Here is a 25,694-nt window from a genome sequence, read left to right as displayed (position 1 = left end):
ATCCTTATCCTCATAAGACAACCAAATGAGGGAGACCAAAATTAAATAAGAAAAAACAAGAGGTGGGGATGGGAACTGTCTGGAAAAGGTGATAGAATGGTAAAGAAGTGATATTTCAGCTTGCACAATAGCCTATACCTGTTATAGAGACTTCTTTTCCTGGCCACAGTCCAAAACCTTTTAGGTCAGTCAGTAAATGGACCAGGTGGCAGTGCATCCCATAAAGAATGTTTCTTTCCAAATCCAGAAGACCACTGACATTGTGTCCCTCCACCCCACATGGTGACAGGGGGTGGGTCTACAAGGACTCAGGCACAACGATTTATCCTTCACCACAGAAGGGACAATTGAAGCCTGGCACGGTGGCACACGCCTCCAGCTCAGGAGGCTGAGACAAGAGGATCGCAAGTTCAAAGCCAGTCTCAGCAACAGTGAGGTGCTAAGCAACTGAGTGAGACCCTGTCTCTAAGTACAATACAAAATAGGGCTGGGGATGTGGCTCAGTGGTTGAGTGCCCCTGAGTTCAATCCCTGGCACTCCTCCCCCAAAAAAGGAACAGTTGAGCATTCTCCATATACTAGATCCCTATAAATTCCACTGAGGTGCAAGATCCCAAAATTTTTATCAGATTTCTCACCCTATAGTACACAAATGTCTTATCAACACATGTAGAGTAGTTATTACTTCTTCTCATCAGGTTCAATCAGCTTAATACTCAATACAATGACATGGACCAATGTGATGTCTTGTAGAAGGGAAAGGTGATCACAACACAGACTAAACTGCAACATAGGATTGGAAAGTAGATGTCCTGCAGAGTGAAGGTGCATTGCTGACCTTGCCAGTCCAAAAAAACTTGCCTCTGGTGGTCTGTACTAACAGGCATGGAGGAAAATCATTTGCTAGAACAACTGTGGCGTAGGAGGTAGCACATCTAGAAACAGCATCAGCAACTAGTCACCACTTGATTAAGTTTATGACAATCCACTGTTCTCCAAGATCGGCCTGTTTTTTTATATAGGCCAGAGAGATGGCTTGAGTGAGGAAGTGGTGGGAATTCATAACACTACATCCCTTAAGGCCCTAATGTTAGCGCTAATCTCTGCACTCCCTTCAGAAATATGGTATTGCTTCTGGTTTACTTTAACAAGAATTTATTATCTCACATTTCTGAAGGCTCTGAGATCCAGCTGTCAGTGGGGCCATGCTCCCTCTGAAGGTGCTGGGGAAGGATCTATTCCAGGTCTGTCTCCTAGCTTCAGGTCCTTTGCTGACTTTTGTATACCTGGCCTTGTGGCAGTATAATTCTAATCACTGTATCATGTTCTCCCTAGGTATGCAACCTTGTGTCCCGATTTCTTCCACTTTAAAATAACATGGCTCTTCTACTCCAGGACAGCCTCCTGTTAATTTAACTAATTTAATTTGAACAACCTATTTCCAAGATCAAACAAATGCTGAGGTATGGGTATTAGGTGTTTTCTATGTCCCTCCACTTCACCCCATTTCCTTACTCTAGTATCTCTAACTTGGATATTTCTCCTAATTGGAGCCCCCAAAAGCCTTCTCTGTCCCTTTATTGTAATGTTCGTATCACAGCCCCTATTGGTAGCCTGAGGCAGTTCTCCTATGTAGAGGCATTTCTAGCAACTTTCACTTGGTATTTCCTACCTTAACAGTCCTCACTCCACAGGTCAGGGAACTTGGGTAGGGATTCTGCCAGTGTCCAAGTATGTCTAGTCTAATTATGAATTCCAGACCTGGGAAATGCATTTGAGAAACTCATGTGAGATGTATCTGAGCTGAAATCCCATTGGTTACCTGGCCTCCATAATTTCCAATTTTGGTGGACCAGTGAAGCATCAGGCCTCCTAGAATTAGTGTTAATTCAGAGAGAGTGTCCAGCAATTTCCAAAATATCTGATTACTTCCCTTTCCTCAGTGTATAGCCATAGTGAATAGCCATAGGTCCCATGTGGAAAGACTGGGAAAAAGTTAAACTATCAATTTTTGGTGGTACTGCAGGGTTCTCTCTCAAAGGGACCCAGCCTCATACTAGAGGAGTTCTGGGTCTATAAACTGGCTCAAAATGGGAAATAATTTAGAGGCCATAAATATCTTGGTGATTTAAGTTACACTTCTATTTGACCTAGAACTCTTCCACTTACACAAATCACGTAAGAATATATATAGCAGATAACCAAGCTATGGTGCCAAACTAGGTGCCCTTTAATAGATGAATGGATAAAGAGATACACACACACACACACACACACACACACACACACACACAATAGAGTATTACTCAGCCATAAAGAATGACTTTACAACATTTTTCTGATAAATAGATGGAACTGGAGATTATCATGTCAAATGAAATAAGCCAATCCCCCCAAAACCCGAAGGTGGAATGTTTTCTCTGATATGTGAAAGCTAACAAACCATAAGGGCAGGGGATAGAAGTTCAGTGGATTTGACAAAGAGGAATAAAGGGGAGGGAGGAGAGAGGAAATAATTCAGTGGAATGAATCTGACATAAATCTCCTATGTACATATATGAATACATCACAGTGAATCTCAACATTGGGAACATCCACAAAAAATTAATAAAAAAAATTACGATGGGTAAATGGCAAAAAGATCAATAGAAAGAAAGAAGGCAGTGGGAAAAAGGAAAGGGAAGGAAAGGTACTAGGGTCAGAATTAGAATAAGATCTAGTATTATTATTTGCTGAGAGCCATAGCCAAGTAGGAATGATGCATGGCATTTTTGGTTGAAAGGTGACACCAGCAAGCCATTGAGATGATAATGATTATGTTAAGATGTGCATTCAATTGGAGATTAGACCCCTGCTGTCCTCCTCGGCCTGATACTTTGGAGCTCTCTCGGGACTCCCATTGGTTGGGGAAGTGCGGTAGGAGGGAATTCCGGAGGAGGGATTTCCTGTTGGTGTAGTGTGTCCCGGGAGAAGGCCGCATGCGTGGCATTCGTGGGAGTTTTGGAAATAAAGTTTGTTCCTGCTTGAGTGGCTCGTGATTTTGTGCCCAGCCAGACTGCGGCAATTACTTGGGCACTTAATTTGGCACTATAGCTTGGTTATCTGCTATACTTTTATGTGATTTGTGTAAGTGGAAGAGTTCTAGGTTGAATAGAAGTGTACATTTCTGATATAATAAGATCTATAATATTTGTAGGTCAAAATGGATTCTTTTAAAAAATATTTATTTTTTTAGTTATAGGTAGACACAATATCTTTATTTTATTTTCATGTGGTGCTGAGGATCAAACCCAGCACCCTCACACATACTAGGGGAGCCCTCTACCTCTGAGCCACAAACTCATCCCTGTTAAAATGGATTCTAACTAAAAAGAACAACAACAAAAAAAAAAAGACCTATAGAAATCATTAACAGAGAAAAGGCACAATTTAGAATAAAATACTGGTTCCTAAAGCTATGTACAATTGTTTGCATGCAAGATGTACAAAAGGCTTTTGGATTTATAAAAATATGGAAATTTGAGGAAATATTTTTTAATAAGTTCATGTAGTAGATACTGCCATTTAAGTTCACTGTAAAGTTGATAACCCAATTAAAAGCAAATTTGTTAAAAATTTAAGTTAATATACATTGATGAACATAAAGAAGAGAAATTTATAGGATTAAAAAAAATTATTAGGAAGGCCTCTTTCAAAGAATAAATAAAAATGGGAAGAACTATTTTTAAAAAAAGAATATAGCAGATGGCTAATCTTTTTTTTTTTTTGATAAGGTACACCATGATCAACTAGCCAGTGCCATAGGTTCTGAGTCAGACAATTTGATTATGCTTTGACTCGGCTGTTCACACAGTAATCATACCATGTTGTCTCTGGGCCTAAGAGTCAATATTTTGGCTTTGCTACCTGAGGGGTATTCTGTACTTACTGATCTACAAGGCAATTGTCAGATATTCAGTCTCTCTAGGTATTCTCATTTACATTCACCAATGCCTCAGTTAAGTCTTTGATGATCCCACCCTGCTGAGAATAATTGTCCTGAGATATTTATGGTAATCCCTCCAAAGACCTGAAGGAAGCTAACTTCAAGGGGCAGTTAGAAGAATATTAGATCTCTTCCCCTAAAGAGCTCTGAGTCATGAAAAAGACCTACACTTAAAATAGATCAACATACAATGTGCAATAGTAAAAGTGTTTACAACCCATTATTGAAGAACAACAGGTAAACTAAAGCCAGTCTTAGAGGATAAGGAGCCAGAATGGAAAAAGATCAAGGAGAGTCAAAGAGAAACCTCTTTGAAACTATAGGAACACCCCTAACTGGTTAAAACTCCAGCAACCTTATCCTACTTCAAAAAAAAAAAAAAAATTCTACTAAACTCTTATGTGAATAAAATTGCAAAGCTTGTCTTTAGTTCTCTTTCATCATTCCTTTCTCCTTTTGATGCACTCCCAAACAGGTACATCAAGATCCCACTAAGGTGCCTCAGTGTCCCTTGGCAGCTACCTTTATTTGGGGATTGATGAGACTTGGTTGTACTGTCTTCTATACTCTGGGAGTCTTAGATTTGGGGAGGTGATTCTCAGATGTTTCCACAAATGATAAGGAAGTGTATATACATGCAACAGATGGAAGAGGAACACTGAGGTCTCTCTCTTTTCCTACCTTCCCTTTAGGCATCCTCTCCAAGAATCTGAAAGGACACCCCCAGGAGTCCCCAGCAGTTGGAAAGCCATCAGTTAATCCAATCCATTTATATTCACTTTATATTTTCTTAAGATCCCACTGACCTCTAATAATATGTTCAAAAACATATAGCATTTTAAGAATATCTAATGTAATATTCAGACCATTATCACAGGTCCAATCCATACCAGCTTTTGATTAACATTTTTTTTTAATTATTCCACAAGTAAAACATACTTAATGTAAGATTATCAACTCCTATAACAAATAATAAACTAAAACCCCAATAATAGTAAGCCAACAGAGAAAAAGGTAATACACTGAATTCTCTTTTTTCCATATTATTCTACTAAGGAGATATGAGGTAAGGATATCTCAAGAAAATGGGGTAAGGCTGCCCCCATGTTTCCTTTGAAAGAAATTAAAATTCCTAATAAGCTTTACAGATGAAGAAAGGGTAGTTCTACTTAAATACCTTTGGTAACTACCCTTTAGGTCACACTTCTCAATGAGGACTGGTTGGTTGGTTTTAAATTGGTTCCTAAAATTAAACAGTGAAACACTCAGGGTACAAAGTTTAATTAAAGAGTAATCTCTGATGGGTTGGGACGCTTGGAGATTATATTCTTTTAAGAATTACTTTTTTAGCAAGAGACTTCCATATTATTTCTAACTTACTTTTTGAAAACATTTACTAAATGACTAGTACCTAAGGTTTGACTAACATGAACTTCTTGTGTAGGGAGACAACTTCTGCACAAACTCTATTCCTCTGGGAAAAAGGGGGAAAAAAGGTCATGCCAATTTGTACCAAGGCCAGTAAAAGAATGAGAACAATACCTCTTGTTTGTTTTTATTTATTATATCATATTAAGGTAAGACTGAAACAGACTATTAACAATATTTGAGATTCCACAGAGAACTGCATGCTTTTGCTATTAGAACACCTTTCTTGAAGTATCTGAACTTTACCTCTTGGGAACTGAAGAAATACAAAAACTTCAAGCATTTTTGTCAGCACATAATCATTCACAACAACCTTCTAAGATCCTTATTTTCCACCCTTTCCTATAAAAGATAATTCTCATTTACCATAAGTCCATTACCACTGAAGGATTCAATGCTTCAGAGCTTAAAAATGATCAAAACCCAAAAATTAGCATTACCAGTAGCCCAAAACTTGGTTTAAATATTTGAAAGACAGAGAACACCAAATAAAGTACAGAATATTATTATTTCTATGAAGTAATGACTCACTGACTCAAACCATCTGAGACTGAAAATTTCTATAATCAGTTTCTACTGGTTTAATGCCTTCATTATTAATGCTCCTTATAGTATTACAGGTTTTATAAATAAACAACACATTTTCAGCATTCCTTAGCAATCACTTGCAAAAACTGCAATATACACCTGCTTATTATACTAACATACAATACATAAGCATTTTGTCATACTATCATCTCTTAACAGAATACAAAAAGCTATACAGGACAGAACACCACAGAAATTTTGAACATCCCCTTTCCCCAGATGTTAGCAGTAGCATTTTTTTTTTTTTTTAAGAGGATGAAAAATCAGAAATTTTGCATCCAGTGTTTGACTTCAATCTTCTACCTTATCGTCTTTTGGTACCACCATATCCTAGAATGAGAAGAGTAAAATTTTGATTAGTTTAAAAAATATATTAAAATTGCCTACAAAATTATAAGAGTAATACATGTTTATTGTTAGCCAATGAATAAGAGAGACATGAAGGAAGGAATGAAAGAGTTGCCTAGGGCTGGGGATGTGGCTCAAGCGGTAGCGCGCTCGCCTGGCATGCGTGCGGCCCGGGTTCGATCCTCAGCACCACATACCAACAAAGACGTTGTGTCCGCCGAGAACTAAAATAAATAAATAAAATATTAAAAAAAAAAAAAAAGAAAGAGTTGCCTAGTGGAATAGGACCATGCAGGATAGTGTGGCATTTCCCACAGCCCCTCTCCCCATTTTCAAGCCTAATGAATTCACACACGCTTGCTGAGAATAACTTTTGGTTAGAAAACCAAAGAAGATGCATTCTGTGGCAGGTCAACATAGGATAGTTAACACTCAAAGTCTAAGACAAAAAGGCAGAGAGGTCAACAATGCATAAGCCATTCTCTGGTATCCCTTATAACTCCAAGTCCAGTGATAAGTAGAAGAAATGGGCGGGGCAGAATTTCAAAGGTCAGTTTTACTTAGACATCTGCTTCCCCACTACACCCCTACCTACCATACTAACATGCTACAATTGACAAGTTTTCCCATTGTGTCCAGATGGGAAAGTCTCTTAATTTTTTTTCAGGTTGTTCGGTAATATTTCATGATTTTCTTCATATTAGTATGTCCCATGTAAGTCTAGTGAATAGCTATGATTTTTTTCCCCAGTTTTGTTTCCCATGAGAATGAGCTTTCTTCTATCATGATGTCTAGTCTAGCCATATTTTTATATTTTCCCCAACCACTAACCCACTTTTTCTCGCCAAAAGTAATCACTATTTTTTTTTTCTTTAATAAAAACTGGGTGTCATTATGTTGCCCAGGCTGGCCTTGAACTCCTTGGCCCAAGTAATCCTCCTACTTCAGCCTCCCAAGTAGATGGGATTATAGTCATGTGCCACTGTGCCTGCCTAGAAATCACCACCTTAACATCTAACACTACAAGTTGGTTTTGTTTTGAACATGTACAGATATTATAATCACACTGCATATATTCTTTTATGTCTGGATTCTTTATCCTTTGTAGATCTATCCACATTATTGCATACCACTGCTTGTTTTCATTTTTTCTCAATATTCCAAGGAATAAATACCTCAATTTATCCACCCATTTTACTGCAAACAGATAAATGGGTTGCTTCCAGTTGGAGGCTATTATGAATAGGAACGCTATGAACATTCTCATGTTTATCTGTCAGTGTACAAGTATATGCATTTCTGTTGCTAAATACAAGTTTTTGGTTTTTTTTGGCCCTCCCTGTCTGTGGGTTCCACATTTTCATATTGAAAATATTTTTAAAAAGAATTTGGGATGTAACTCAGAGGTAAAGTGTTTGCCTAACATGTGCAAGGATCTGGATTCAATCCCTGCTGACATGCAAAAATGTATTTTTTGGAAAAAGAATTATATTTGCATTAAAGATATATAGACTTTATTCCTGTCATTATTCCCTAAAAAATAAAATACAACTACTATTGACATAGCATTTACATTATACTAGGTATTATAAGTTATCTAGATATAATTTAGATTATTTGAGAGGAAACCTTTATGTTATATACAAATACTACATCAGCTTTATATACAGGTCTGGACCAGGCTAGGGATGTGGCTCAATGGTAGTCAGCTTGCCTAGTGTGTGCCCGTTTTCAATCCATAGCACCTACAGATTTTGATATCACTGGGGAAGGGGGTCCTGGAACCATCTCTTACAATATGGAAGCACAACCATATCTGAGAGTGAAACTGCTAGGTCCTAGGTATGCTTAGGTTCAACTATAGTAGGTAACACCTCTTTTCAAAGTGACTATCAATTTATATTCAAACCAGCACTATAAGAATTTCATTCTCAAATTTTTAAAAATGCTTAAATATATACTTCCTATCAATTTCAAGAATTAATAATTGTTCAACAGCTGAGGAATCTGTAGAAAAAGACAAATCTAATCCACAGCAATTGACAACTGCCTCATTATCCACAACTTCTCATGTTCCACTGACTAGTTGGATGTTTAATTCCGAATAGTTACTACTTGGTTTTTGTTTTTTACAAAATATACTTTCTACCCTTTGAAGTAAACATATCATATTGTGGGAGACCAACCTCGCAATTCCAAATAGTTACTACTTGGTTTTTGCTTTTTACAAAATATACTTTCTACCCTTTGAAGTAAACATATCATATTGTGGGAGACCAACATCTCCCTTTCGGGTGATGTGGCATCAGGCACCCATGCTGCTAGACTGCCACACTCTTCTAGGATTCCAGTGACTGTGTCTTCCTACAGCCCCATAGGTAGAGCTATGCTCACGTGTTCCTTTGTAATATTACCCCTTGCCCTGTTTAGGATAGACTGTTCCATGGAAGTGCCTTTGTGTGTCCCTTGTCTCACTGTGCCTTTGGGTGTGGCCTACCCAGATGTCAGTCAACCTGCTGACAGTGGACATCATGAAGATAGACTCAGCCCCCTGAAACCTGACCCCTTGCGTCATTTGAATAGCTTCTCCTCAATAAAAGGGGTCAGTGAGTGTTCTCTCTTTCTGCGGACCCTTAAGGGACCCCAAAGAAAAGATACTTGTAGAGTTATTTTAACTTGTAGAGTTATTTTGCACAGCCCAGTTAGCCCAGTTCAACTGGAGTAACCCCTGAGCTTTTTAATCGCAAGAACGGAAACCCAGCATCATATTATTGACAATTACCAAAAGTATGACTCAATATGTTTTTTGAAGCTGAGCACTGTGGTGCACACCTGTAATCTCAGCACCCAGGAGGCTTAAGGCAGGAAGATGGCCCAAGCTCAGGAGTTTGAGACCAGCCCAAGCAAGAGTACATAGCATAAATCTCTGTCAATTATGTTATTAATGTTTTTGGTGGGTATACCACATAAAATCATGATTGCTAAATATAGTCATTATCTTAAGTCCCTAAACTACTACTATACTTTCCTGCTACATGATAGGAACATCTATATTTCTGCTCTTACCTGTTGCCATTCTGGTTTTTGTTTCTGAGTTTGAACATGCTGAGTAGTTCCCTGGGCCTCCATGAAGTGGTGAGTAAGCACGACTATTCCAGGTGCTAGAGTACGGAGGGTAAGATGGGTAGTACCATGAGTTTGAAAAGGGTGTTGCTGCTCTTTAAAGACATAAAAATAGGTTAGGCATCCTTCTTGGAACTACAATTTTTAGTAACCTTCCTGTTCCTAAATCATCAGAAGAAAATATCTCTATCAAATGATTTTTCCTGAATGTTCTGGCACATGAGGGTTAACATGAAATAAATCACTTTATATTTCTATCATTGTTATGGTCATTGCCATGTAGAAACAAAAGCACTGCAGAATCTAGCCCCCGGCTTTTTCAGCCTTGAGTCTCCTTCTCCTACCTAAGCAGTCTGTTCCTTCCCCAAATATTGTGCTCTTTTCTGCCTTCTCATTTACTCAGATGTCAAGAAACAGTCTTTTCTGTCTTGTGATATATATAAAGATAACATGAAAAAAACAATGAAGGAAAACAACATACAATATTGATCAAAACATATATAGTAAACTTCACCAAAGAATCTGATTTAATAGGGTCATATCACCATAATTTATTTTCCTTAACAGAGCCAAATGCAGTCAAACTAAAAGCAAATCAAAGAAGCCTCAAAGGAAAAGTTAAATTAAAGGATAAATGAGATCAAAGCAATACCTACCTATTGCTGCCAAACAAATATCCTAATATTCCTCCAGTTCCCAGGCCAGTCCAGAATCCTGGTCCTGAATTTTCATATCCTTGTGGTCCTGCAAAAGCATTCCCAAAATCAGAAGCTGTACCATGGCCAGTATTGTGTGGTCCTTAAAATAAGAACAATTTACTAAATTCTGTATCATCACTTAAATGTAACATAACCTAAAAAAACTAACATGACATTTCAAGTATTCCATCTGTACTGTTACTACTATACTTAGGCCTCAATTTAGAAACAAGTTGTATTCAAAAAGGCTATTTGTAAAAATATTGCTTTATAACCAAGGAACACATTTTCAATAGACAAGAGAAAGAGGATTGGGGTGCAGTGACGCACACCTGTAATCACAGTGGCTCAGGAGGCTGAGACAGGAGGATCGAGTTCAAAGCCAGCCTCAGCAATGGTGAGGCACTAAGCAACTCAGTAAGACTCTGTCTCTACAAAACAGGGCTAGGAATGTGGCTCAGTGGCCGAGTGCCTCTGAGTTCAATCTCTAGTACTCCCTCACCCCACAAAAAGAAGACAGTAAGAGGGATGTATTTGGGGGCTTAAAGGAGGGTCTTCTTGTAGAATTACGTCTGCCTGGCTCCAGATAAGTTACTAGACGATGATCCCATTTTTCTAAGTTATTTCCCTTCTGTACTGAGAATGTCTCTTAAGAGGTCCAGGTGAGAGATACATCTGAGTCTGTAATGTAGGAAACCAGCTAGTTATTTATTTGTACCAGTTGGGAAGTAAGATCTTTAAGAGGTCAAAAAAGTATCTTCTGCTCAGACAAAGCTTTTTAAAAACCAGTGTATAATAAACATATAGGAAAGCATGCTAATCTTCTGTGTACATATGGCACAATAAATTGTACATATGTATGCATCCACATAACCACCCTTAATAAACCAATTCTGACACCCTACAAAATTGGGAATTTGACAATTCCCAATATATACTATCTATATTTGACTTCTGTACCATGTTTTAATTTTATCTATTCCTGAACTTTTTCAAACGGGATCTCATAAGGATGTACAATACTCGCTTGTGTTTGACATATAATCATGTTTATAAGAGTCAACCCTACTGATGCATAGATCAGTAATTTTTTATCTCATATAGTATGACCCTGTGGGAAAAACTCAGTCTACTCCACTCTAATTTCTATTTCCTGGTTTTAGCTGTTGTGAATAAAAATGCTATCAACCTTCTTGTGCATTTGTTTGTGTACATATGCCTTCACTTTTCTTAATGAAGTTAACGAGGAATAGAAATTATGGTAATTGGATAGGTATATGTTTAGTTTTAGTAGATACTGACAGATTTCCAAACTGTTTTACCATTCTGACTCCTAAAAACAAAAGTATGAAAGTTTCATCCCATAGTGGTGACATGCACCTACTTGGGAGGCTGAGGCAGGAAGATCATAAGTTCAAAGCCATTCTGGATAACACCTTCCAAGTAGCTGAGATTATAGATGTATACCACTGAGCCTGTCTGCAACTTTAGCAAGACTGTGTCACAAAATAAAGTTTTAAAAGGATGAGGATGTAGTTCACTGGTAGAACACTTGCCTAGCATGCTCCAGGCCCTGGCTCAGTACTAAAAATGACAGGAAAGGAGAAAAAAAAAAAAAAGGATGAAAGGTTCAGTCACTCTCTCTCTTTACCAATTCTTAGTACTCCTTTTAAGACTTGCCATTATGGCAGTTAATTGGTAGTTAAAAATCATTTCACTGTGGTTTTATTATGCATTTCCCTATAGACTAATCACACTGAGCATATGCATGTTATATTGGCCATTTGAAATATCCTCTTTTATTAAACAGTAGTTCAAGTCCTCTGTCAATTTTGAAAATGGAGTTGTTTTTTCCCAGATTTGTGGAAGTTCTTCAAATATAAGTATTTTTATTTTTTTGTAGTTGTAGATGGACAGCATGCCTTTATTTGTTTCATTTTTATGTTATGCTAAGGATCAAACCCAGTGCCTCACACAAGCTAGGCAAGCACTCTGCCATTGAGATACCACCTTAACCTGAAGAGAGATAAATTTAATAGGGATGAAGCCTGTAGTGGACAAGTTCCTAAAAGATGGAATCAGTTGGCTTTGCCAAATACCCTGGCAAGACCCCACCCTGCCTGTTCACATAAGAAATTTAAAAATAAAACTGATGAATTCTAATTTTGGCAAGATCCGAGATCTAAAAATAACATTGTTTCAGATATTCATCCTATAGTAACTAATCCATACACCTTACTAATGGCAATGCCAGGTCACTATGGCTAGTTCAAAGTACCAAATTTAAGAGATGAGTTCTTTTCCATACCTCTGATAAGGATTTCATTCATATATTATAGACATAAGTCTTTTGTTGGAAATGTTTTACAAACACTCTCTCCCCATGTGTGGCTTGCTGCCTTTTTACTCTCTTCATAGTGTTTTTTTTTTTCTTTTTTTGGGGGGGGGGTACCAGGGATTGAATTCAGGTGTACTCAAACACTGAGCCACACCCCCGCCAATTTTTGTATTTTATTAGAGACAGGGTCTCATTGAGTTGCTTAGTGCCTCACCATTGCTGAAGCTTGCTCTGAACTCTTAATCCTCCTGTCTCAGCCTCCTGAGCTACTGAGATTCAGGCATGTGCAACTATAGCTGGCTCACAGTGTTTTTTGATGAACCAGTGTTCTTAATTTAAATAAGACTTATTCATGGGCTGGGGATGTGGCTCAAGCGGTAGCGTGCTCGCCTGGCATGCGTGCGGCCCGGGTTCGATCCTCAGCACCGCATACCAACAAAGATGTTGTGTCCGCCGAGAAAAATAAATAAATAAAATAAAAAAAAAAAAAAAAAAAAAAAGACTTATTCATCCATCTTTACTTTTATGGCTAGTACTTTTATGCCTATCCTAACATCATGGAAAAATTTTTCTGTTTTATTCTGGTAACTTATTTTACCTTTTATGTTGAGATCTAAAATACTTAATGAATTTATTTGTTGTGTATAGTATGATATAGGAGTCATTGTAAATGTCCATTGTCAAAGCTGATTAAATTTAACCAGGCATCCTTAAAATAATATTCACAATATAATCTTATAGAGAAATAGAACAGAGGCAGTTAAAGCAGTTGAAAGTGAAAAAATGAGAAGACAAATCTACTTTGCTTTCCCAATGTGACCATTTTCTGTTTTAGTAACAAGCAAAGGATTCACTACTTCAGATCCCCCCTATTTACTGCCCTCAGAGAGGGAAACATACCTGTGAAGTCTGACTTAAAGCCTGGGGGAGAGGGTCCTGCTGAGTTGGTGAACCGCTGGTAATGCTGGGAATATGGAGGATACTCAGAATATGGTGGCGGAGAATACTGACCATCACTCAGGAACAACTTATAAATTACAAAGGCAATAGTAAGCAGCACGGCAATGGTAACCAATCCACCAACGCCACAGGAATCTGCAGAGTACAACTTATAATAATAATCAGAGAAAGAGAAGCCAGGGTGTTTTCCAGACTCTTTCAGTTTTTGCAGACCAATTTCTGTATAATCTAAGTGATACTCCAAGCCACAGGAACCTCTTAGTACATACTGGTCTTCAGAGGACTCATAGCCCTCACAGCTCACCACAGTTTTTCCAAATTTGTATGCAACATCTAAATCAGTTTTACATTCCCACTGTGAAAAGAAAACAGAAATAAGTTACTAGCACCAAAAGATTCCTTTTCATTTAATATATACTATTTGGCCTATACTAATCTATCATAAAATCTATAAAATGAAGCAAAGGAATAATCAACAAAAGAAATTCAGGACAATTTCTTTGGTGGAGAAAACCAAACTGGGGGCTTCAAAAAGATATTAGTGCTCTACCTCTTAAGCTGGGTCGTGGGCATATAAGTGTTCTACCTTATCATCATTGTTTTTGTTTTTCATAGTACTGGAGACTGAAACCCAGGACCTCACCCATGCTAGGCAAGCATTCTATCACACCCTAGTCCCAATCTTTATTCCTTTCATGTAAGTTATATAACCATTTCTATTAAATACTATAATTTAGGGCTGGGGTTGTAGCTCAGCAGTAGAACACTCGCCTAGCTCGGGTGAGGCCCTGAGTTCAATCCCCAGCAACACATAAAAATAAATAAATAAAATAAAGACAATATTTTTTTAAATGCCATAAATAAATAAATGCTATAATTTATAAAATTCAAACAAATTTCAAAATGTTAACTTTTGCCATTGTTGTTTAAGATACTTTTTTTTTCAAACAGAGATTTTAAAGATATTAAGGCTCAAAACTCAGCATCATATATGAAGATCTGATAGCCACATACAGCATTTGGATATGTTTTACTACTTTTTGAGAAACAAAACTTTCTACACAAATTTTATAAAATCAAGAACTAACTTTTCCAGGGTCCAATCCTATGTAATTCTGATAGGTTAATATATATATATATATATATATTATATATATATATAATATATATATATACACACACACACACACACACACACACACATATATATATATGGAAAAATGCAAAAATCATCCAAGTTAGCCTCAAAAATTTCCACCTTAAAAATAAAAGCTCCAGTTTAAATTTCTATATTTTGTGCTAAATAGATAACACATTTCTTCAACAATATTTAAAGATACAAGCTAAAGTAGATTATTTGTACAAGTTATATTTCTCTCTCAAAGTTCAGAAACACTATTTTATTTTTTTAATAACAGCTTGATTTGGGGCTGGGGTTGTGGCACAGAGGAAAAGTGCTCCCCTAGCATGCGTGACTTGAGGCTCTGGGTTCAATCCTCAGCACCAAAAAAATAAATAAAGGTATTGTGTCCACTTACAACTAAAGAATAAAAATTTTTTTTTAAACAGCTTTAGAAACAATTTACCTACCATCCAATTCACACATTTCACTGGTTTTAAGTATATTCACATAGTTAAACAATTATAACCAAAACTAACTTTAAAGTATTTTCATCATCCTCAAAGAAATCTCAAACCCTGCCCATTTTCCCTCAAACCTTTCTACCCTATTACCAATCCTTTTTGTGTTTATATTGATTTCTTTACTGAGGACATTTCATATAAATGGAATCATACTATGTGGGTCGTTGTGACTGGCTTCTTTCACTTAGTATTAACATTTTTAAAGTTCATTCATTTTGCAGCATGTATTAGTACTTGCTAAAAATTCTGAAAAATAGTCCTCTGTATGGATATACCACATCATATTAGTGATGAAAGCATCAAAAATGGACATTTGGATTATTTCTAGACTTTTTAAACTAAAGACATTGCTGTAAACATTTATGTAAAGCTTTTATGGGGAAATATCTTTTCTTTTTTTAATATTTATTTTTTAGTTGTAGGTGGATACAATACCTTTATTTCAGTTTTATGTGGTGCTGAGGATTGAACCCAGGACCTCACATGTGCTAGGCACTCTACTACTGAGCTACAACCCCAGCCTGGGAAATATCTTTTCAATACTCTTGAATATATACATAGAAAGAGAATGACTAGGGCATGTGATAATTCTATTTTAAGAAAATTCCAGATAGTTTTTCAAAGCAGATGCACTGTTTTACATGCCCAAGAGCAATGTATGAGGGTCTCCACATCCTCACCAACACTTGTATCTGTCTTTTTCATTCTAGCCTTCACACTTCTTATTGAATATGAAGTGGTATCTTTTTTTTTCCCCCTCCCATGGTACTGGGGATTGAACCCAGGGCCTTGTGCATGCAAGGCAAGCACTCTACCAACTAAGCCACATCCCCTGTCCCAAGTGGTATCTTATTGCAGTTTTTTTTTTTTTTTTCTCCTCTCTCTCTTTTTTTTTTTTTTTGAGAGAGAGAATTTTTTAAATATTTATTTATTTTTTTTTAAGTTCTCGGCAGACACAACATCTTTGTTGGTATGTGGTGCTGAGGATCGAACCCGGGCCGCACGCATGCCAGGCGAGCGCGCTACCGCTTGAGCCACATCCCCAGCCCCTTATTGCAGTTTTGATCAGCATTTCTCTAATGGCTTTTGATGGTAGACATTTTTCATGTGTTTATTGGTCATTTGCATATATCCTTTAAAGAAATATTGTCACTTGCATTGTGAGAGTTCTTCATATATGCTAGATACAAGTCTCTCATCAGATATGATTTGCAAAGCTTCCTCCCATTCTGCAGGCTGTCTTTTTCACTTTTCTTGATGGTTTCTTTGAAGCCCAGAAGTTTTAAATTTGGATACTATTCAGTTTTTCTTTTTAAAAGAAAAACTTTTTATTTTTACTACCCTATTTTATTTTTGAATAATTTTATTTGGAGAAAGATCTATATGATTTCTGATGTAAGTTAATAAAAAAAATCTATTTTGGTATTTCATAATAACTGCCATTTCCTTAAAGGTATGTACTTCCTACATATTGAAAGTAACTTTTAAATACTATATTTAAATTTAAGCTCCTGCTACTAAACACAAGCTAATGTTTGATGTGTTCCATGTTTCTTTGCTGGTGCTATTCCTTTCTCTCTCTCTCTTCATCTCTAAAAATTTTATTTCCTAACAGCATATATATACTCCCCCCATTAAGTTTTCCTCAAAGACTGCAGCCAGACACAACTTCACACTCTGTTGGTATGTGCATATAATTTAGTATATTATCTTTTCTACTAGAAAGAGAATTTCTTTATTCTATCCTACTGATTTTATATACAACACATTTAATACATAAAAGTAATTTAGAAGTGTAATGCCTGCTTTAATCTGAAGATTCCATGATATGATGTATTAATACTGGAAAAATATGTTGTGAAATAAATATCACCCAGCAAACATGAACTTTCTTCCTGAATTCATAAGCCATGTATAAGGCTTTATCAAATAAGAATATTATTGTATTGGAAGGGGAAATCATCAACACAAGATTCTTATCTAGAGACTAGTCATGTTAATCCTTTTTGTAAACATGCAGAAAACAAAATAGAAATATATAAGCAGTGATTTAAAGTGAATTCATTAAATCTATTCCATCTTTAAAACATACTAAGTTTTAGAACTTAGCTCTACCCTATGTACAAAATACCAACTTCCTAAAGGCAATAACTAAACAAACCTCCTAATGCTTCTGTTCACAAGAAACTATCCTCGGTTCTAAAGCAGTTTTAAAATAAGTATTTGAAGCCAGTGGTGGTGGCGCACACCTGTAATCCCAGCAGCGCAGAAGGCTGAGGTGGGAGGATCGAGTTCAAAGGTAGCCTCAGTAAAAAGTGAGGTGCTAAACTCAATGAGACCCTGCCTCTAAATAAAATATAAAAAATAGGACAGGGGATGTGGCTCAGTGGTCGAGTGTCCCTTGAGTTCAATCCCCAGTACCTCCCAAAATAAATAAATAAGTGTTTGAAGAACAACAAGGACACATGTACCCTACCTAGTATTTTAAATTTATTGCTCCTGATCACCTTACTTTTATTTCTTAAGGGTAGGTTCATAATCTTTGAGAAATGACAGGAAAATGACAACCAGAAGTATACATGAAGTAAAATGTTAGAAGGAAGTCACTTACAAAAATTACAATGAACATTATTTCCAAGCTTTAAAATCAGTTCATTTTTTGAAGAATGTTTGTTCCAGAGAATAAATGATTTATTTATATATTTTACAATGACCTGAAATTTTCCATACGTGCTTCCTCAAAATATTAATGTTCCAATAAACAGTTCATTGAATAAAAATTTCATTTTAACTGCCATTGATTTTGTGGCTATTACCTGTACATCATAACCATCCCAGCCTTTGTTCTGACACTGTATGACTTTTGGGGTATAAGAATCACAACCAGCTGTGCCTCCAACACATTTCAACTGTGGGATTGGATCCAGTCTACGGGAGGTGGTATAGCGGTCATAGTGGAGGGTAAGAGCTTTTACATCCCGCAACAACATTCTGTCTGAAATAATAAGAACACAGATGAACACAGAATAAATGTCTTGTCAACCATAGAAATTGATTCATCCTAATAAAACTTTTGCCATGCGGAAATGTTCCAAAAGTAAAAGTGCCTTTTGAGAATGACTAAAGAGAGGATGAAGCAGGTTTTTTTTTTCTTCAATATATTGTTTAGTTGTCAGTGGACCTTTATTTTATTTATTTATATGCAGTGCTGAAAATCAAACCCAGTGTCTCACACATGCTAAGCAAGTGCCCTACCAAGCCATAGCTCCAGCCTCATGAAGCAGTTTCTTAAAGCCATCCTAATAACATTCAGGCCTTACACTCAAAATTCAAGATAGCCACATCTTTCAGATCTCCCTTCAATCCAGAAAGATACTTATGTAAGTTTTACCAAACTTTTGCTAACTCATAAGAACATCTTAGGAAGTGGATTCCTGAAAGAAACAGGGTTTCAGAAAGAAAGAACACAGAAATAAGTGTGACAAACTCCAGGATATAACTCAAGAAAAGATCTCACTCTGAAGGATATAAGATGTCACACTCAAAGAAACCAATAAATACCTAGGCCTGAAAATAAAGGACATAGAGGCACACAAACAGTAAATTGTAGAATAATAAAGACCTACAAATTACCAAAAGTGAGAAAAACAAGACACACACACACACACACACACACACACACACACACACACACACACATCAAAAGCTTCAGATAGTATCCCAACAGGATTGACAAAGAAAATGGAGAACTGTTTCCTTTCAAAATTATAAAGGAAAGAGTTTGGTTGAGTATAAAATTTTAGGTTGTCATAGAAGCCAATAAATAGAATACGCTTTCAGGCTTCTGAAAAGTTTCAAAATATTACCTTACTGATATATTCATTTTCAGTAAAATACTTAAAAATTATTCATCAGCAAATGAAATGAAGAAAAAGACATGAAAACCAGAGGAGTAAAGAAAAAATAACAGTATACAAAAAGACAAAAGATATTCCCAGAAGAATGATGAATGAAGATCCCAGATGAAAAGCCATGTATCAGTCAGAGACCACATTGAGAGAGCATTGCTCAAAAGAAAGACACAAGAGCCGCCAGCATTAAGATGCCTGCTGCTAACATACCATCTCTTTGGTTCATCTGGACAGAATGTCCAGGGGAACCTGACTTTGAATTTTATCTGTTATTTGGCTTGTCTCAATCTTCAGATGATGAAATTCCTCTTCTTTCTTCCAGTACCTGTGATAAGCTGAGGACATAAATGTCATCAAAGAGAAAGCAGCATTCTAGGTTTATCTATTGCTGAATACTACAGACAGATCATGCTAAGCTTAGAAGTTAGAGCAATCTACTCCTCATCTAGCCATATTTCTACAAATGTTTACGACCTGATCCAGCAGAGCCCTAGGCATAGTTAGGTGACCTAACTATAGCGAGCACTGTGTTACCCATGATTTTCCTCAATGACTTCCCCAGAAAGGACTCTTTAAGTCTCAAGAAATCTAAAACCAGAGACCTTCTTTATACTTCTAGGAAAATAGATAGTCAGGTTTTCAAAACCTGTATAGTTTTACCACATGCATGAAAAACTAGAGTGAGGAAATTATTCATTCAAATAATCATGGTAGTGGTTACCTTTGAGAAGATGTGCTTAGAAAGGAGCTTCTCTTCTTTCTCTTAAATGGATGGAGATACACTGATATTCATTTTATTATTATTTTTAAAACTATGTATATGTCTTTATGTATTCATCTATAATTATGCTTCACCAATTATTTAAATGTAAAATACCCTTTTTTGGTACCAGGGGTGCTTAATCACTAGCCACATCCCCAGCCCTTTTATTTTTTATTTTGAGACACAGTCTTGCTAAGTTGCTGAAGCTGGCTTTGAATTTGCAATCCTCTTGCCTCAGCCTACTAAGCAAGCCACTGGGTTCACAGGTGTGCACCACTGCTCCCAGCTTGAATCTTGAATCCTACTCTTCCTCCAACATTTCTGTGATAACCAAAATTAACAGCTTAATAAGTACCTTTCTTTATTCTTTTTATTCCTCACTCAAACAGATACAAATACAGGGACTATTTTGATTCTTGTCAGTTTATTTTTATAAAAACTGAGTATGGAATTGATATCACTCTAAAACTTTTTACTTAATCATATATCATGGACATTCTTTTATGTCAACAGATACAAATCTCACTTATATTTTACCTAAAATGAACTTATTGAATTCCACTAAGGTTGATAGACCACATTCACCCATTAAGAGATTTATAGGCTAAGATTTATAGGCCACATTGTCTCACCAAAATATAATAAAACTAAGTTGGACATGTTAGAACATGACTGTAATCCTAGCAACATGGGAAGCTGAAGCAAAAGGACTGACTGCAAGTTCAAAGTCAGTCTTGGCAACTTAGCCAGATCTTGCCTCAAATATAAAAATCAAAAAGGGCTGGATGTGCCTCAGTGGTAGAGTCTCCTGGATTCAAAAGGAAGGAAGGAAGGTAGGGAAGGAGGGAAGGAAGGAGATGAAGGAAGGAAAGAAGGAAGAAGGACGAAAGGAGGATGGAAGGGAGGGAGGAAGGAAGGAAAACTACTAGCCAGGCACAGTGGTGCACATTTGGAATCCTAGCTCCTCGGGAGGCCGAGGTAGGAGGATTACCAAGTTTGAGGCCAGCCTGGACAACTCAGAAAGAACTTGCCTCAAAATTTAAAATATTGAAAAGGGTGAAGATGTAGGTTATTGGTAGATGTCTTGCCTAGCATACATGAAGTGTGACTTAATATATTAAGATGTTGGTATCAACCTTGAGATTTATTGGATTCAATTCCTAGCAGTACAAAAAAAAATGTTTTTTAATCTCTCTCTTTCCTACCTCTTTTTATATACCACACACACACACACACACACACACACACACACACACACATACACATGCAAATACATATACACTTAAAACTAGAAAGAAAATCATATATTAAGTTATTTATATATATTAAGATAATATAAGGCTTCAAATAATTTAATTGGAAAATAAAAAATAGCCTTTCCATCAGATTGACATCAAAACAAATTTAGAATTGGGCTTGCAAATTCAAATGCCAGCCAAATGGTTAAAATACATGAAAGGCCTGACTAAAGTTGGTTGAATGAAATATGCAGGAAGTAGTAGGGCTGTAGTAAATGGAGAATTCAAATCCCGTCTAAAGGCATTCAGGTTTCAAAAATGTTAATTCAATTCAGTTCAACTAAATAAACCTATATGCATTAGGTTTTAATATGAAAAGCTTTTTTTTTTTAAATCTATGGGGCACAAAGGAATATTTACTACCTAGATGTTTTTACTTTTTTTGTTTTTTTTTTTTTTAATGGTAGTAGGAATAGAATTCAGAGGTGCTCTACCACTGAGCTACATCACCTTATTTATTTATAATAAATCTATTATTATTATTATTATTATTATTATTGAAACAGAGTCTCACTAAATTGTATCAGCTGGCCTTGAATTTGTAATCTTCCTGCCTCAGCCTCCCAAACTGCTGGGGTTACAGGCATGTGCCACCACACCTCGCTGTTGGTACTGTTTTTAAGTTGGACATAATGAATTAATTATTCATGCTAAGAAAATTGAAAAAAAAAATGGGCTTAGAGGAGTACAGCTCAGTAGAAGAACTGCTACTTAGTGTGCACAAGGGTCTGGGTTTACATTCTCAGTACCAAAGAAAAAAGGAAAGAAAAATCTTAGAACACATAAGTTAAAATAAAATGAGAAGACAAAAATCTTAGAATTTTAAAAAAGCAAAAAAAAATAATAATAATAATAAAACAAGAAAATCATTCTTTATAAAGTAAGTTAGCAAAAACCATTACGCAAAGAACTAGAAACATTTCTTAGACATAAAAAGTGAAAGGAATAAATGGAAAATTGTATGATATATACACAAGTAGGAATATCACATAGAACTACCGATGTTCTCCACATTAATCTGTATAATCAATGAAATCCTGATCAAAATACCAACAGAATACTTCATTGAATCATAATAGATCCTAAAATTTAAATGAAAATATAAATGTAGAAAAACTGCTAATATTTGAAGGAAATAGTAACAAAGGAAGAAAATTTAGGTTATATGTAGCAAAACAGTTAATTCTATAGTAAATAATATAGCACTGGCATGGAATTAGAAAAATAGATCAATGAAATGGAATCAATTACTGAGAAACATAATCATAGTACAGGAAAATTCTGTATATGACTAAGGTGACATTTCGATTCAGAGAAAGGGCTGGGGATGTAGCTCAGTGGTTGAGGGCTTGACTTGCATGTGCAAGGTCCTGGGTTCAATTCCTAGTACCCCCCCAAACAAACAAAATAATCAATTCAGAGAATAAAAAGAACAAATTTGTGAGTAAATAGTATTAGGACAATAGACTATTCACAGGCAAAGGCAGTTAAATCCTATCTTACACTATGTACCAAATTAATCTTTGCCTGGCACAGTGGCACATACCTGTAATCACAGCAGCTTTCAGTGACTCAGAAGGCTGAGACAAGAGGATATCGAGTTCAAAGCCAGCCTCAGCAAAAGCAAGGTACTAAGCAACTAACTCGGTGAGACCCTGTCTCTAAATACAATACAAAATAGGGCTAGGGGGTACCAATCATCATCATCATCATCATCTTTCATCATCATCATTATCTTTAATGATCAAAAACTTCCCAAAGAATACTGAGCTAAACAGTCATCACCAACTTACTATTTGACTTTGGTCAAGGCACTATCTGTGTAGAAGTTTTGTCATGCATAAAATTATAATGTTGGGGCCTGGCAGGTTGGGGGCTGGGGATATAGCTCAGTTGGTAGAGTGCTTGCCTTAGATCCAACAAGGCCCTGGGTTCAATCCCCAGCACCACCACCACCAACAACAACAAGAAATTAAGATGTTGGTATCAACCTTGAGATTTATTGTGAAGCTTAGATATAATTTGCCTAAATTACCTGACAGAGTACTTGATGCACAGCAGGTGATCAAGTATGAAAAATATTACTGTCTCCTTGCTACCCCTTTTAGTCTGTTTTCCAGAGTAGCCCATATGAGCCTTTAAAACTTTTTAAGTCATAAAATCCTTTACTTCACCTTTCTCTCCAGATTTCTGATCATATGTCGTTATTGGTGACTTCTTCCCTAACCCAGTTATATTTTTAAGCCCCCAATTCTGCCTGCATACCCTATCATTCTTCAGTTTTATCACTGTCCATACTATTTTTTGCAGTATGCCATGTGATTTACACGCTTATTTGTTTATTTTTACTTCTCAATAGATGTAAATTCCTTAAGGGTAAGCTACTCTGTTTTGTTCACAGCTATATTCAGATCTAGAGGAGTGACTTAAATAGAAGACTAATTTCAAAAAGAATTTTGAAGATTCTTAGGTAATCTTTTTAGGATGGTGCCATTTTATCAGACATACGATTGCTCTATGTTAGCTAAAGACCAAGTAAATGCATCCAAAGTCAAACAAAAAATAAATTAGCCAGTTGCTTTATTAGGATATGATAAGCAGTATACCAATATAGTACCTTCATAAAACAGTTCCTCAAAGTAAACCATGTGAATTAGAAATGAGTTTACTCTGCAAAATATTTTGGTACTTTTGTTCCAGAACAATAGTCTTATAGTGAAGGTGTCTATACCTACACTTCTCTTTGTGGGCCACCAGGAAGTGGTTCACCATTAATTTAAATGTGATTATTTTTTTTTTTACAGTTACCCTCTTATACTTCCTTTTTTTTTTTATAAAGAGAGTTCAACTAATCAGATGTCTCATTCCAGGTTTTAAATTATAATTCTGATTAAGTCTCTCATTTTTATATAACTTTCTAAGAATATATAAGGAAAATATACAGACATTTAAATCTAACTTGACTTTTTATTTATTGGTAATAAAACATCCACATCAAACGGGTGGGGAAGTAAAGGCTTGCAAACAGAACCTTCTCTCTCCTTTCAGCATGCAGAAAGAAAACAAGATCTTACAAAAATAAAACTGTTGCTTAAATTAGAACATGTAGGCAAGTCCAATCATCAAATCACAAATGCAATGTTGCTATGCTTTACACCTGTATTCACCAAAAATATCATTTTTGACTAAGCCACTTTAAAAATTTTAATAACAAAATGATACAAAAAGGCCCCTTGCCAGGCTGAAGCTGTAGCTCAGTGGTAAAATGCTTCCCTTACATGTGTGAGGCACTGGGTTCAATCCTCAGCACCACGTAAGAATAAAGATACTGTGTGTGTTTATCTACAGCTAAATAAAGGCCCCTTCCCTATGTACCATCGCTGAAAAAAATACATAAAAATATTTTTTAAATCCTTGTATAAAAGCTGGTGTAACAATGAATTTCACTGCACTGGCTAGAATAGCAAGCGGAGTTCTGCTCACAGAAACAGTACAGTCTATGATTCTGTTGTCAAGTGTGTGGTTCTGTCCACTGTGACTCAGGCACTGCTGGTGGCATGACGACTCTGAACTATAGCAACAGGCAGCCATGACAACCACTTGTGACGACGACATCAGACAACCTTGAATACAAAGCAAGTAGCGCAGATGAGTGTCGAACTCGCCAATCACTCACAGGTTAGAGTGGTGGTCCAAGAAGAAGGTGGCCAAAATTTGGTGTGCACAGAAGGAAAAAAGGGGAAAAGGGAAGATTCTTCCCGTCCCGCCCTCTCCCCAACCGTCCCCACTTGGAAGAGCAAAGAAGACAGCAGGGTACAAAATGATCAGCAGAGAGCAAAGAAATGAGGAATTACGGCAAAATGCTTTAGGAGCGACGAAGTGAAACGGCTGCCTGCAGTGCCTCAGGGCCCCAGCCGAAGACGGCAGGAAAGAGCTAGTGAGGTGCCTAAGGACCCCAACAGCACTCACCAGGGTCGTTCCAGCCCAGGGCAGGGCCCGCGATCAGTAGAAGAAAGAACAGGCCCAGGAGCTGGCAGCGCCCGCCCGCTCCCGGCCCCGGGGCCACTGCCATAGCGCTCGGTGAAGATGGCGCGCAGTGGCCAGCCGCCCGTGGGCCCGCAGGGGGCTGCGGAGATTTGCGCGTCGCTACGCAGCAACTCCCGGCCTTCAGCAACAGGGAAGGTCTAACCGCAGAGCCCCAGCCGCAGCGCAGGTCCCGGCGTCTGTCTTACGTCATTACCGCTGCGACACGTGGGAGGCCGTGAGTGGCCGCCACCGGCCCCGCCCCTGGGGCTCTACGCGATTGAGGGCAGGGAAGGGGAGGGGCGCAGCACCATGGGCGTGGCCTAGCGCTCGGTGCCGCAGCATCAAATACGTGGGCTGGTGACAGGGCCCATACTGCTGTTTGGCACCCGGGTCTGGAAGACTCAGCGGTTCCAGAGGTTAAAACCATTGGGACACGAAACCAAAGAAGTCTAGTCATTTTATATACGTATTTCCAAAACCTCAATAACCTTCCTGAGAAAAGTTTTATTTAGCTTTATGTAGTCAGCACGTAGCCTAGCTCTTGGCACATGAATGATGTTCTATTACTGTTTGCTAAATACTGAC

General features: G+C 37.1%; 1 protein-coding gene across 1 annotated transcript; it reads right to left on the bottom strand.

Moving 5' to 3' along the window:
- Nucleotides 1-5,527: 5,527 nt before the first annotated feature.
- Saraf (store-operated calcium entry associated regulatory factor) lies at nucleotides 5,528-25,316 on the bottom strand. The gene is made up of 6 exons (XM_026381532.1): nucleotides 25,053-25,316; nucleotides 17,928-18,106; nucleotides 13,408-13,822; nucleotides 10,128-10,215; nucleotides 9,415-9,566; nucleotides 5,528-6,330 (listed from the first exon to the last, which is right to left on the bottom strand). The coding sequence occupies exons 1-6, from the start codon at nucleotides 25,153-25,155 to the stop codon at nucleotides 6,305-6,307; spliced, it is 963 nt and encodes a 320-aa protein (XP_026237317.1). The 5' UTR covers nucleotides 25,156-25,316; the 3' UTR covers nucleotides 5,528-6,304.
- Between the last annotated feature and the right edge of the window lie 378 nt (nucleotides 25,317-25,694).

The sequence above is a fragment of the Urocitellus parryii genome, chromosome 14 (assembly GCF_045843805.1).
Source record: "Urocitellus parryii isolate mUroPar1 chromosome 14, mUroPar1.hap1, whole genome shotgun sequence".
In the NCBI taxonomy this organism is placed as follows: Eukaryota; Metazoa; Chordata; class Mammalia; order Rodentia; family Sciuridae; genus Urocitellus; species Urocitellus parryii.
Note: the sequence above shows the minus strand (reverse complement) of the source record. Positions and strands in the feature narration are given on the sequence as shown.

Excerpts from the sequence above, each read along its gene's own strand:
- Saraf (XM_026381532.1), bottom strand. The coding sequence starts at position 25,155 with ATGGCAGTGGCCCCGGGGCCGGGAGCGGGCGGGCGCTGCCAGCTCCTG. Across the intron at positions 13,823-17,927 it reads GGGATGGTTATGATGTACAG|TGGGAATGTAAAACTGATTT; the intron begins GTAATAGCCACA and ends TTCTTTTCACAG. Across the intron at positions 10,216-13,407 it reads CTTTAAGTCAGACTTCACAG|GACCACAAGGATATGAAAAT; the intron begins GTATGTTTCCCT and ends ATGCTTTTGCAG.